Source organism: Silene latifolia, chromosome 9 (genome assembly GCF_048544455.1).
Source record: "Silene latifolia isolate original U9 population chromosome 9, ASM4854445v1, whole genome shotgun sequence".
Taxonomy (NCBI): Eukaryota; Viridiplantae; Streptophyta; class Magnoliopsida; order Caryophyllales; family Caryophyllaceae; genus Silene; species Silene latifolia.
Window position 1 is genome coordinate 101,521,796 of NC_133534.1, and position 15,557 is coordinate 101,537,352.

Below are 15,557 nucleotides of genomic sequence, written 5' to 3' on the forward strand. Positions count from 1 at the left end.
AATTGGTTGGACTCAACGGGATAAATATGGGTTGAATCGGTCCACCGTGCCCATATTTATTCTGGGGCTAAAAGATAGATTTTAAGAAAATCCGTCAACCAAGAGTTCTATTAGTAGAATCAGTCAAAATGTTGACTCACCAAATTTGAATAAATGTGGGTTGAATCGGTCCACCGTGCCCGTGTTTATATAAAATTGGATCTTGGAATCATTTATATAATTCAGTGGGAGATCATTATATAAATGGGAACTTGTTAAATAGTTTCACAAGTTAAATATTTCTAGACGATAAATGTTAATCTTTCCTTTATTTCCTTTGTAGTAATCACGATGATTTCTACTAGTTAAACCGTCACCATAGCTAGAGATTCATGGATACGTTCTTTTATGGACAAATATGTTTTAAAAGCCGACGGTTGTATATTTAAAGATTGGGAGGATCAACTTCGATTAGCTTCCGCAAGTGATGGCAAATTACACTACCTTGTCGATCCCTCTCCCCCTTCGCCTAGTACTAGGGCCACTGCCGATGTAAGGGAGGCCTTTTCAAATTATCAAAAGGAATCTGCCGCAATTAAAAATATTTTTATTTTTTCAATGGATCCTGCTTTACAAACGCAATGTGTCAAATTTCGCGATGCACATGAAGTATTCTCGACGCTTTTTACTATGTTTTCTCAAGCCCCGAGGATAATTCAGTATGACATTGCAGTTCAGTTCTCCGAGGCTAACCTCAAAGATGGACAACCTGTAAGTTCACGCGTACTTAAAATGATTGAGTATGTGGAAACATTAGAGGGGTTGGGATGTAAGATCCCCGACAAACTAGTGGTGGACCGAGTGCTCCACTCTCTCTCTCACGTCAAAGGATTTACCCAATTTAGGCTAAATTAAAATATGACAAACATGAGAAAGAGTTTACATGAGCTCCATTCTCTGCTTGTGCAAGCAAAGAAGGACATGGGATTGAGTGGGAGTACAAGGAAAGATGTGCTTGCGATTAACGTGAAGGGGACGAAGCAGTTTAAGAGGAACGCAGGTAAGAAGCCCGTTCAGGTGGAGGGCAAAGGTAAAGCAATTGCGAATTGCTCTACCAAGCCTAAACCTATAAAGTGTAATCCTCTTAAAGATACTTGTAATTATTGTAATAACAAAGGACATTGGAGACGTAATTGTACAAAGTACCTGGATGACATAAAAGCTGGCATTGTGAAGCCAACAGGTAATTTCTCAACTGAATCTTTTATGATGGACATAAATTATGCTTCAAATAAAACTTGGGTATTAGATAATAGTTGTGGTTCTCACTTGTGTAATCATTTGCAGGGCCTAAAAAGCATAAGAAAGCTAAACAAGGGTGATGTCGATCTTCGAATGGGAAACGGGTCTAAAGTAGCTGCCGTCTCAGTAGGAACTTATGTACTTAGTTTAGCTTCAGGAATGCAGTTGCATCTTAATAATTGTTATTTTGTACCAACGGTATCTAGAAATATAATATCTGTATCCGTGTTAGACACTGAAGGGTTTTCCTTTGTAATTAAAGACAAGTGTTGTACTTTTTCCCTTAATTGGATTGTATATAGCCAAGCTATTTCGATCAATGGAATTTATATTCTAGATAGTTGCAACGATGTTTATCATTTAGATAATAAAAGACTCAAAACAGGTGATCCCGATCAATCTTATTTATGGCATTGTCGATTAGGATCGACTGAATCTCCACTTTTCTAGATGTATTTAAAGTCCGGAAAAGCCATATACCTAATATTACCACATCTTTCACAAGGACATGGAATACTAGAAGAACCTTTGAAATTATTCGAAACGACTTCATAAAATTCAGCTAAACCATCCTTATAGTTGGGGTCACTCATATTTGCATCAATCATCCAAGTTCGAGTCATTTTTCTACATTCGTAATATATAGGCAACTAATTCAGAAAATACAATAATAGGCAAACAAATAAACGAAATTCAGGAAATCAATTAAGCTAAATTATCAACAAATTAGATAATAACCCATAAAATTCACCAATTCAAAAATAATCGACATTCATAGGCCAGAAAATTGAACAAACAATCCTATATCTGTATATTGCTTGAAATCTTAATAAGAAATAGTTAATAAGCCAAGAAACAAATATACCCGATTGATAAAGACGATGAGGGAAAGATGACGGTGACAACAACGAAGGGAATGAAGACAGAGAGAGACGATCAGGGAGGAATGGAGGATGATATTTGTGTATAGTAGCAGTATTAGCTTGTGTTTGTGTTTTGTAGCGTATAGTAGAATAAAGCAATCTGTTGTTCTTTAGATTTTCATAACTTTAATAACAACGGTTATTGAGTCTACAAACGTTGTTACAACCTAATAACAACGGTTTCTAACATAACCGTTGTAATAACTTTTCACTAATTTTGCGCCAAATTATTAACAACGATTAAAATGTATTACAGAGTAAATTGTTGTTATTAGTTTTTATATTAACAACGGTTGTGAAAGTTTGACTCGTTGCTAAAACCAATAACAACGGTTAACATCACATAACCGTTGTAAATAAGTTTATTAAAATTTCGCAAAAAGATAATTATCCATTCTACAACGTCTTTTGCTGATTTTCGTGAATAAGCGTTGTTAAAGGGCCGTTGTAGTTACCTGGATTTGTAGTAGTGAACCCTAAAAGATTAATCAATGAAACTAATGAAATCAAGGACTTACCGACACCAACGATGTAATGCATGATGAAGAAGACTTGCTAACAATCCACACACTTGAGACAGATTTGGAGGATTAGAGTTACGTTGAAGTGTTTAGGTTTTGTGAAAATGATTAGAAACTATTAATCCACGATTATATAACTCTAATCCTTTCTAAATCAAACCGCGGAAATAACACCCGTCAGACCGGATACTCGGTCGAGTATAGAGTATACTCGGCCGAGTATCCTCTACTCGGTCAAGTATTCCCATACTCGGTCGTGTATTCCTACGCAGTAAACTTCCTAGAGACACACGACACACCTACTCGGCCGAGTAAGCCATATTCAGCCGAGTACAAACTTAGGAAAAACCGTAGTATTGCAAAAATGTTCAAAATTCTCAACTAACATACACCCCACCTCCAATCAGAAATCCTAATCAAAGACCCTATTTCAACCAAAACCAAGGATTCCAAAACCAACCTTCTTACAATCAATCCAATGACCAAGCTTTTGATGTTCAAAAAGCAGTCCTTCAAATGAAAAAGAGCCAACAAGAATTTTTCACTCAAATGCAAAGAGATAGCCAAGCCAAAGACACTACCATCAACAATATCCTTGCTCATACCAAGCTGTTGGAAACACAAATGTCCCAATTGGCCTCTTGAAGTTCCCAAAGGCAAAAAGGACAACTACCTTCTCAAGGTAATCCTCCTACAAGACATGAAACTATCAATGCCATCCACTTGAAGAGTCGTAAAAGATATGAGGGACCTAAGGAGTGATGTGACTCATATTTGAGCACATTTAGTCCCCGAATTAACCTCGTTCCCATGCTTTGTAGCACCTATTAGGGTCATTTCTTATCTTTAGTTTCCCATTTTGCATATTCTTTGAGGTTTTATGTCCATGGTAGGAGAGGATCGCTAACCTTGCATTAATGGAGCGAAAGGGAGCTAAATGGATCGCAACTAATGACCAAGAATCGAAGAGGAGACCGATACTAGAGGCCTAAGCAAATAAATAAAGTGAAATGGGCAATGATGAAAAGATCGTTGCATCCCCAACACGATCCCCGCGGATTGTTAAAGAGCCAAACAAGAGAAGAACCCTGTGCCACGATCCGAGCGGCTTGGGCTCAGGACGAGCGTACCAGAGTACGATCCGAGCGTCCCGACTGCCAGCAAGAGAGGATCTTCTTTCAGGACAAGCCGTGCTTCAGGTGAGGACAAGCGGATCCTGGTGGGAGTTGCAAGAACAATCCGCGCATGTCCCTCATGAGGAGCAAAATTACCAAGATTTTCTTAGGGTCTTAATAGTCATTTAAGCCCTTAGTAACCCTAATCCTTGTACTTAATATTAGTATAAATACCCCATTGTACTACCTAGATTATCATCAACTCTTAATCAACTCTTAATATCATCTTAATTTAGTCTTAATTTAGTTGTAATACACATTTCAATATTAATCACATCTTAATCTTTCCTTAATTTCTCAATTGTTCTTAGTTTTATTTGGGTAATTAGAAGATTATTTGGGTTTATTGGAGGATTAACAACCTTCCATCAATCATCAAGTACTTCTATTTGTGGACATGGGCCACACCACGGCACGCGCGGTGGCGCTTGGGACAAGCGTTGCATTTCTGGAGTCGCCACCAATTTTTATGGGAAATTGGAACCGTTCGAATACCTCGTGCCATGTCAAGACACAAAGTAGTGACATGAACACTAATAACTCGTTACTCTTAGCATTCTATGTCTAGAATGACTCTCGTGGATGCCAATGAACACGGATCTTCACAGAGATCTACTAATGATTAGGGAAATTATTCATATTTGATATGTTGTCGATTATATGCATGCAATGCAACATCCAATATTTTAGTCCTAGCATGTTAATTAAACTATGTCGGTGAACAAATAATTAGCACTCAATTATGCCGAAGTGGGAATTAGAATTAATTACATGTGAATAACAAGGAAATAAATCATACAGTAAACAATAAATAAATAACGATAAATAAATAGCGATAATTAAAATTACAATGAATTACAATGATTTAACTGATTTACGTCAAAAATACACTTAAGACGGAAATTTGAAGAAAAGAAAATTAAAGTTTGAAATTAAAGTGACAAAAAAGGTCAGGCTAAAGGTGATATTACGATTAGTAGTTAATTAATGCCTAATTAAAGCTACGTCAAAGCGAGAACGGAAGTTCAGGGATAGAAGTCACCTCAGAACAGGCGCAGTATCTGCTGCGTCCCATAGAAGTGGCGCAGCTATTCCTGCGTCTGTTCTTGAGTTGAGCTCTGGCTGTGAAGTCAGAACCGCGGGTAATTAATGTTCTTTGGTATGTTTTACGATTGATTATTGATATTAAACTCAAGTGAAAGTGATTTAGCAGGTTAATTACATACGGACATCGTTATAAAAGCGATAAACACGAATTAAACGGATTAAAACGAGTTAAAAATGAATTAAATTTATTTACGATATCGGAAACACAAAAGGAACGGACTTTGAAAGAAATTGATAATCTGAAAATAAACAATGGAAATATGTACAAAGAACGAATTCCACAGACTTGATATGGACAAATCAAGTCTCTAAGATCCGAGTTTGATTTAGTGACGAAAACCCACAAATATCGATTTATAAGGGATTTAAGTCGAAAATAAAAAGTTATTATCGAAATGAGTGATCAAAACATGGTTTTTTTTTGGTGAAATGTGAGTAGGTGTATTATATATCAAAATAACTGTATCAATTACAGCTTATATGACAAATTCATCAACTGCTATCACTGACCACATTACAACTTAAATCCTACTTAATTCCTAAGAATTTCAGACAATCAACTCTAGCCATGGCTAGCTCCTGACCAAGCTTGAGCTTGATCCTTCCCCATATAGCTTATTCTATCTGTTTCACTACTCCCTCAGGTCTGAGGAGACAGTAGTTTACATGAGCATTGTTCCTTTGAGCCCAAATAGCATAATGATAAGCATTCAGAATAACAGCCATTGTTTTCCACTGGACAGAATTAGTAACACTTGCAGCGAGATGACTGATAGTAGGCATATTATTTCCAATCCAATTCTCAAGAATGTGCTTGACTTTGCAGCTGTAAACACAGCTAGAGAACAAATGATCAATGGTTTCAGGCATACTGTCACAGAGAATACATCTGTCATCAGAACAGTAACCAAATTTATGCAACTTTGCCTTGGTATTCATCCCCCCTGTAGCATTAACCAGGAGATTAATGAATGCTTGGGAGTATTCCAGTTGTTCCAAACAATGGACTGCCAGGGTTGGGGAGCTTGGACAGGCTTAAGCCAGTCATAGCCTCTTCTAATGGAATATCCCTTAGGATGAGAAATCCAAACACCATCCACAAACCCGTCTTTCAACTTTTCCTTGACTTTGCAGATATGTTTCCAAACCCATGTAGCATCAGTTGGAGGGACATATTCATGCTAGTCTTTGTCTTTCAGGTAAACATCATGCACCCATCTGATCCAGAGCCTATCTGACTTTGTATAGATCCAATCAACCAATTTACCCACAGTTGTAATGTTCCATACTTCAGCTTTCTTAATACCAAGCACACCTTCCTGTTTTGTCATGGTAACCTTGTTCCACGCAACTAGAGGCACCCTATGATAGTCTGGACTGCTGTCCCATAAGTAGTTTCTGCAAATGGCCTCTATTCGTTTAATGACACTTTTGGGAATAATAAAAAGTTAAGCCCAGTAATTGTTGAGTGTATTAAGGACTGAGTTAATACGAACAACTCTACCAGAGTAGGATAGCTTTTTAGCACCCATTCCCCTGATTTTTGCTACCATCTTCTCAGTTAGGGCAGAACAATCTTTCTTGGATAGTCTACCAGTTTGGATTGGCACACCCAAGTACCTGAATGGCATACTGCCCTCCTGAAAACCTGTCACTGAATTTATTCCTTCCTTAAGATCCTCATTCATACCATTGAAGAAAATTTCTGATTTGGAGCTATTCATGGTGAGTCCAGATGCTCTTGAGAAAGATGAGAAAGCTTTAATGAGCAAAATAATAGAAGGGGCATTGCCTTTGCAGAATAGCAACAAGTCATCTGCAAACATGAGATGAGTGAGCTTGAGGTTTTTGCAGAGGGGGTGGTACTGAAAAGGCCACCTATCAGTTGCATATTTGATCAGTCTAGTCAAGTATTCCATACAAATGGTGAATAACAAGGGAGAAATGGGATACCCTTCTCTAAGTCCCCTATGCTCTTTGAAATATCCAAAATGATTACCATTCAAGGAAAGGGTAAAAGCAGGAGACCTGACACAGGTCATGACAAGGTGGATAAAATGCTCAGGAAAATTCAAACCAGTCATCATTTGCTCAACAAAATCCCATTCAACTGTGTCATAGGCTTTCTTAAGGTCAATTTAGAAGAGACATCATGGAGACACACCTTTTCTAGCATTCAAATGCACAATATCTTGGCAGATGAGGACATTTTCAAGAATAGACCTACCTTTAATGAAAGCTCCTTGGTTATCATGAATTATATCAGGCAAGACTTGGCTTAGTCTATTGCAAAGAAGCTTGGAGATGACCTTGTATACAGTGTTGCAGCAAGCTATGGGCCTAAAATGCTTCACAGAAATTGGCCTCTCACACTTTGGAATAAGAGTAACATTAGTAGCATTCACTTGGGTGAGAAGCTTACCTGTGGTAAAAAAATCAGTAACTGCATTGCATAAATCAGCACCCACAACTTCCCAAGCATCTTTGAAGAAACCACTGGTGTACCCATCAGGACCTGGTGCTTTGTCCTTGGGAATAGAGAATACAACTTTCTTAATCTCTTCATGAGTCACAGGCATACTTAAAATAGCTGCATGGTCTAAGGTACATACTCTGCCCTTGCTTAGCACAGCAGCATGAACCATCTCAGTAGCATTACTACTTCCAAGAGGGATTTATAGTATTCAAGAAAAGCTTCCTGAATACTGTCAGTATTAGTGCAGGTCTGACCATTTATATCTTCAATTTGAATGACTTTATTCTTGATGCATCTTTTCTTAATGGCACCATGAAAAAATGCAGTGTTAATGTCTCCTTCTTCCAACCATTTACTCTTAGCCTTTTGCTGTAGAAAACTATCTCTGGCCTTGGTAAGCAACCTGACATTGTCTAAAGCTTCAATCTCCTGGGAGATGAGCTCCTGGTTAGCAACATTTGCCATTAGCTTTTCCTGAATATCATTTAACTGGTAAATAGCAGCACTTGCTTGATTCTCAATATCAGAGTAACAACTACTATTCAACTCCTTCAAGATAGACTTCAATTTTTTCAATTTTTAACCAAAACAAACATTTTAGTACCCTCCAATTCTTCAATCCAGGCATCTTGTATCTTCTCAATAAAATTAGGAGCAAGGCTCCACATATTGAAGTATTTAAAGCTCTTATTCTTCCCTCCACCCAGGTTGATATTGCTAACTACACAGGGATTATGATCCAGCAAGCCCTCAGGGTAGAAGTAAGCAGTCATTTCAGGAAATACAGCCAACCAGTCATTGTTAATGAGAAACCTATCTAACCTGCTACATTTCCTGTGTCCAACATCTTGTTTATTCGTCCAGGTGAAAAAAGCCCCAGTGGCAGCAATATCAGACATGCCACATTTATCCAGGTAGTCAATGAAATCCTCCATATCCTCCTGTTTTATATTTCCTCCTAGTCTCTCATCAGGTGAGATAACAGTGTTGAAATCACCAGCCAAAGCCCAAGGGCCATGACAATTAGAAGCAAAAGAAACTAATTTATGCCAGAGATCCACCCTATCATTCCCATCATTAAACGCATACACCATGGTAAGGAAAAAGAACTTATTAGTCGCTTTGATATGAACTTTAGTATGAATAAATTGAGGGTCATACTGAAGAATCATAACATCAAAGAGACTAGGTTGCCAAATTAGCCAAACCCTTCCTCCCTTATGAAGACTACAATTAGTAATCACACTCCAGTTTTCAAACATATTATGGGAGACATTTCCTACATTTGCACCATTTATTTTTATTTCAAGAAGGCAAAAAAGACCAACTTCTTTATTCTGAATAAAATTCCTAATAACCTTCTGCTTATTTACATTATTCATGCCCCTCACGTTCCAAAATCCTATGTTATTCATTTGAATTGGTTAAGGTAGGGTTACCATTTTCACACACAACATCACACACAACTTCTTCCTGAACTGGAGAACTACTCTGTTGACTGACAGCATCCTTCTCCGGGGGTAGGTTACTGTCAGTCTCATTGTGGTCAGTAGGTTGTAGAACTACTCCAGCTAGTTTTGTATTCTGCAACACTGGGAACTCTGAGTCATAAGTTGTATTATTGCCAGAGCTGCTACGATCAGCAGGTTTTGAAATAGGTTTCCAATTTTTTTTCACAGGAGCCTTGTGTTGCTGTTTCTGTGATACCTTACTGCAATTATTACCTTCATGTCCAATATTCTTACATTTTGAGCAAATGGTAGGCTTCCACTCATATTCAACATTAATACTATGGACATGACCGTGTTCATCCAAGAAATTGACAGTATTAGGCAATGTTTGTCCAACTTTCAATTCAACCATAATTCGTGCAAATCCAAGCCTGGTCTTTTCTTCTGTAGCATTATCAGCTTTAATGAATTTGCCTACCAAACCAGCAATTTTGGGAATGCACTTGCCCTAGAATTTCAATGGCAAATTATGGAACCTAATCCAAGCAGGAACAAGCTTGACATCTTCTTTCAGTAAATCAATATTCTCTGTCCAAGGCTTAACAATCAAGGGTTTATTATCAAACATATGATACCCTGCCATAAGCACAGCCTCCTTGTCTTTAATATCTTTAAATCTCACCAAAAAAACTCTATTTGGTAGAAACGATACCTTATCAATGCCATGTTTGCTCCATATGCGATGTATGTATCCATGAAGGACTTCCCATGGCGGCTTTGCCCCAAGTACAAAACAATATACAACATTATTCCAATATTCAACCTCTTCCTTGTTGTCATCAGACGTAAATTGAGTAAGGTTATCAGTTGCAATGGTTGCAACGTCAGGAGACGCTGCAACATGCTTTTTGACCCTCTTTGTAATCCAGGATATGTTAGTAGCAGGGTCCTCTTCATCCTCAAGAGATAAACCAGGAATCGTAACAACTTCATGTATGGCCTTAGTACGTAGTACATCCTCCTCTACTGGTCCCTTCTTCACCTCCTCATTAAGGCTATTTCCTCCCTTCTTTGGAGATTTAGATCATTGGGATGCTTGAACATGTTTGTTTGATGATTTTTGCGAAGAATTTCTAGCCATAACCATGGAGATTAAGCCCTAGATGTCGTCAAAAAAATCGCCTCTTAGTCGCCTTTCATTAGGGTTTTTCTCTTTATGTTCCGCGATCAAAACATGGTTTATATAGAAAGGAATAGAAGAAAATAAGAAAAATAAGACAAAAAGAACAAAACCACAGAAACCCGAGGAAGAAGAAGAAGAAGAGCAGGAGCAGCGGCAGCCTCTGGAAGAGGCGCAGTAGATGCTCCGACCCTTCAAAGAGGTGCAGCTACTGCTGCGTTTCTTCTCGACGTCTGGTAACTCTTGTTTCGTAAAAACAGTTTGTAATAAAGGTTTTTAAAATCGGTTTTAAACGTATTTCTTACGTGAATCTTACATTAATTGATACAAAAAAAAAACAATAAAAAGATGGGATTTACACCCTTAGACTTACATGTTTGATGAAACGAGATTAATTAAGTTAACGTAAGTGATTGCTCGACTCGAATATATGTAGAAAGTGCCCTCGTTGGGGGATTTTAGATTAATTGATTGATTGATATGTAGTGGTCAAATTGGTCGAACATGCAACGTGACTGGAACTCAGAAATATCTGAGCTTACTTGGTCGATTGATTAAGCACGTAGGCATCAAAAGCTTAGAGCACGGTCTAGAATCCAAAGGTAGAAGAGAAGGGCGGACACTCGCGTGAAAAATATAGAGACCGGAGGTCTGTATTTATACTAAACAATGTGAAGAGTTTTGGAATGACTCAAACTTTGGAAAGAAATCACGGAAAAATTTCGTAAACAGCGAAAATGAGCTGGAGAAGAGGCGCAGCAGCTGCTGCTTCATTTCCCCAAAGGTTTCCTCCTGCGGAAGAAAGATTTCCGCGTTTATATTATGGAATTGCGGTAGATCTATACTTTCTTATTCCTTAAAATATGATATACGGGATATATTTTACCAAAAGATATAAATTTAATTTATGGAACAAATATATGGAATATTCTAGAACATTCCGACTTGGCATTCTAAACGGTTTCTTAGAAAATAAATCGGTTTTTGACCCGGACTCCAAATGAACTCTAATTCCTGTCAAAACGACCGTATCGGCGCGTAGATGAAGACCAAGGGGTAGGTACAAGTGTTTGAGCTATCACTTGACAATAAACTTATGAATTGTTACGCGTACCAAACATGCGGCCCAATCATCACTGGGTGGTTGGCGGGAGGTGTAGAAATCAGGTATCTACTGAGCCCCAACTTTGACTGAGGCTTGGACAAGGCAAAAGTCAAAGTATAACCATCAAGTCAATCGAAGATTACAACCTGACGACTATGGCGACGCGAGGCGAGGTGGCTCAAGGGGTCTTAACCAAAGACCTGTCGTCGGGACCATTTTAGAGTCTGTCGACTATCGAGGAGGGTCGCTTAAAGTCCATTAGACTACGTAAGGAGGCTCGCCAGCCATAAGAAGAAACCATACCTAAGAACCTGCCTGCCTCTGTTTTCAAGCAAACTTTCATTGGGGAACATATAAAGTCTTGATTGTCGACAACAACACTGCAAAATATCGCTGGAGAAATATACATATCGATGATTAGAAACATCTTGATCATCATGAAAGAAATCTTGAGCGAGCAATACTGCAAATTACTGCTGCGCTGGGGAAAATGAAGACTCGAACGATACTTCAAAATACCGCTGCACTGGGCATAGCGATTTGAGCAACACTGCAAAATACTGCTGCACTGGAAGACTCGAACAATACTGCAAAATACCGCTGCACCAGTCGTACGAAAGACTCTGTCTGGGTTGAATCATCTCCGGGGGAATCTACTTGTGTTTGTTTCCAAACAAACTCTGCTTTTCGAGAAGTACAATATATCGGCTATAATGAACTCTCGCTCGGGATATAAATACATTGCTAAGGGTGTGTTTTAAACACTGCCGGGAATCCGCTCGGTTATTGCAAACGAAATTCTGCTAAAATAACTGACGAGCCCGTGACAGCTTCAAAGGAGTCCTTATTGGGAAACAAAATGTGACGGCTTGGCAGTTCGCTTAGAAAAAATAAAGTGGGTTTGGACGAAAAGAACGCCCAAAAGAACCAAGCATAATATATAGGATGTTAGAGAATAGGCGAACCAAACTTGGGCCCACAAATAACAAACTTATAACAAATTTTTGAATTTTGAGCTGGAAGCGTGCCGGGGAACAGACGCAGCAAGAGCTGCGTTTTTTGGAAGGGGCGCAGCAAGTGCTGCGTCGTTTCCTGAGATTGTCCCTGTCTGAGTAAAAACATGATAAACCGTGTGTTTTATTTCATTATTTCAAAACACAAAACCTTCTCAAATTCTCTTAAATTCCAACTAAAACTCGTCAAAACTTGATCAATTCATGCCATAAATCATGACTAATCGAGGTATGTATCTTATCCTTGCTTTAAATTTGCGTTTTTGATTGAATTAGGGCCAAAAATTAGGGTTCCTTCCCCTTTAAATGTCGAAAAAAATTGGGGTTTTGCCTTTAATGGATTTGTTTGATAAAATTGATTTTTAGAAATGGATAATTGGAAATATTAGGAACATAACCACGTATTCTTTTTGCATTTTCGTCACGTATTGAGCATTTGGCGAAAAATAAGACAATTTCTCAGCTGTTTTAAAAATTGCTTCAGAAATGCCCTTAGGATTGTCCATTTTTGATGAAACTTGGTGTTTTGGAACCCTTGTGCAATGGGTAAACTTGCTATCATGTCGAATTTTTGATTTGTGACAACTATTTCAGGAGACTTTTTAGGGCATAATCGTTATTATAGCGAAATGCTGCCGAAATTTCAACTCAAACCCGCAACTAGGCTTGAATTTAGACTTGACTTACCCCCAACCTTCCATATGTGTGGTCGGGTTTTGGAAAAAGGGCCAAAGATGGCCGGAAATCCCCTTTTAGTGCTTGAAAATGCCTGAAACGAACTCGAATAGGCTTGTCATGGCTTGACACAACCTCGTCTACCTTGATTTTGCAGGTGACGTGCCTTCTACGTCGGGGAGGGCTCCCATGGACGTGGACTTCGACCGTTCTCTTGCTCTCGTGGATGGCGAGAGACACGAGGAGGAGGCTGAGGAGAACCCGAGGAGGGCCAACGTGGGGCGAGGCGGTCGCCAGCTGGTGGTGCACCCGAGTGGGCTGAGAAATGGGATGGTAGACATCTCATTAAGGCGGCAGAGAGCCACCTGTCTTACAGAACGGTGAGGAGTTTGGTAAGTTTCGAACTTGTCATTTCCTGTTACCTTTCCTATTCGCTTGCCGTTTCATTTCTCATTCGTTCTATGCAAAAGACATCTTTTCCTTTGAATTAATGGAGGATGCCGGGAACATGCGGTATTTTTCCGGCTATACGACGATGATGAAGGCTTTCGAGAGACTAACAGAGGAGGAGAAGGCCATCGTCGAGTTGGGAGCCTTCAGGGCTTTGGTCGGAGCTTGGAGGGCGATTAAGGAAAGGAAGATTCGGGCTAACCTTTGCCTGATTCGAGCTTTTCTTGATCGGTACTGGGACACGACCTCGACTTTCCATATGCCTTTTAGAGAGGTAGGGGTCACTTTGGAGGACTACGGGATGATCTCGGGTCTACCATGTGGAGAGGAGACTTTGGTGTGGCCGTTGATGGCCATGGGAGTAGACTCGGACGAGGCGAGGAGACTGATCGGCTGGAACCTGGCGGCGGGGGCTGCTAGCGTTCCCGAGTTGGTGCCGAGTTCTTACGTCAGGGACTACTTTGTGGGTAGGACCCTGGCGAGGGTGAGGATTGATGGGAGGATGGTGCCTCCTCCACCTTGCACTGCTGAGCAGAGGGCTCATCTGTGGCTATGGTGGTTCTTGTCTCCGATTTACCTCGGAGACAAGGGGGAGAGGTTGTCGACGAAGCTCATTCCTTTTCTTTCTGACTTGAGTAGCCTGGGTCGGTGGGACTGGGTTACTCCTGGCTTTGCGGTCTTCACTCGCTACATGAGGGCCATGGTACGTCCAGAGCTGTTGGAGAAGGAGACTTCTCTTGCTACCGTCAATCCTGGACTCTTGTTGGAGGTACGAACCTTTCTTTTGCATTTATTGAAAGATTATTATTTCTTTATTTTTTATTGTTATTTAATTATAAAAGATCATCATTATAGAAAAAATAAATGATTATTTTGTATGTAGGTGTGGGTGTACTCCTACTTTCCCAGCTTCGCGCCCAAGAGGACGGAGCTTGAGCCGAGGGCGTACCCTGTCGCGAGGGACTGGGTGGTGTGTCGTAAGAAGAGCCAGCGTTTTTCTTACGATGTTTGTCGGAGGGGCATGAATGCCCTGAAGTTGGAGGATGTTAGTGCCTTTGATCCTTAATTGATTACTTTCCTTTTCTGTCCTTTATTTAGAAATGATCATAGGAATGATCCCCCTCCCACTTAGACCCGATCATAGGAATGACCCCTTGTTTCCTTATTTTAGTGGCCGAGGTCCTTCATCCTAGGAGCTCGAGTCGGCTGTTGCTGAGGACGTCCATGGGACCTGTGTGGTACCCGGGGGAGCGTTTGACTCGGCAGTGCTCTCGTGACACTTTTACGGTTCCCATCCATCCTCCACGGACTATGTTTAGGGAGCCTTCTGACGCCGAGAGAGAGGCTGACTTGGCTGACACGAGTGGTGACGCCCTCCTTCTTCCTGGCGAGGAGTACTCAAAGTTCGTTCACCGGAGGTTGGCGTACTGGCCGATCATGGTAAGTACATTACCTTTTCCTTGTTTTTGAATTGATTTGACAAATGACGAATGATCGTCAAATAAAGAGCCATTTAAACCTTGTAGGAGATCGAGGTGGCAGGCGCCGAGCCTCCAGCTTACCCAGAGACACTCGAGTACACTGACGCGGCGAGGATGACGACCATCTCAGAGCTCCGCGACTTTGGCGAGGAGGTGACTGATGTTGGTCTGGAGGAGTAGCAGCACCTAGTGAGGAGGGTAAGCCCCCAGCTTTGGTTGTCTTTATTATTTTATCGCATGGGAATGCATTTGCTCTTTTTGAACCTTCTTTACATTTTAATGCAGGTGGCCCCATCTCGGTACGTGGCATTATGGAGGGTGGCCAACCGGCTGCGGGCTACAGCCATCGAGGCACTTGTTGGTGGCCGGGGACGACAGGTATGAACCTCTCATTCCCTTTATTTCATTTTTGAATTTTGTTGCAATTTCTTGCATTTTATTGAAATGATTGAAATGAGGCATTTCTTCATTTGTATGCAGGGAGAGCGTGACCTGGAGCGGGAGCTAGCGGAGTCCTGGGAGAAGACGGCTCGTCTGTTGAGGGAGCTTGAGGTCATAGACGCTAATATCACTTCCCTTGAAGCGACCGTGGCTGAGTTGAGTGGCGATCAGGAGTAGCTACCCTTCTTTTGTTGTTGTCTTGTATACATTTTGTACTTTTTGGATTTTATTTTGGACTTTCGGACTCTGTTTTGGGCGAGAGCCCCCAGTTTGATGTA

The 15,557-nt window shown here is 40.3% G+C and overlaps 1 protein-coding gene across 1 annotated transcript in view; it reads right to left on the reverse strand.

The window, feature by feature from the left end:
* Positions 1-7,630: 7,630 nt before the first annotated feature.
* The window catches only part of LOC141601417 (uncharacterized), a 32,561-nt gene continuing 24,634 nt past the window's right edge, over positions 7,631-15,557 (reverse strand). Inside the window, exons 3-6 of the mRNA XM_074421698.1 lie at positions 9,488-10,000; positions 8,923-9,442; positions 8,088-8,762; positions 7,631-7,992 (exon numbers count right to left, since the gene is read on the reverse strand). Coding sequence (XP_074277799.1) covers positions 7,631-7,992; positions 8,088-8,762; positions 8,923-9,442; positions 9,488-10,000 — 2,070 coding nt within the window. The remainder of the gene's footprint in view (positions 7,993-8,087; positions 8,763-8,922; positions 9,443-9,487; positions 10,001-15,557) is intronic.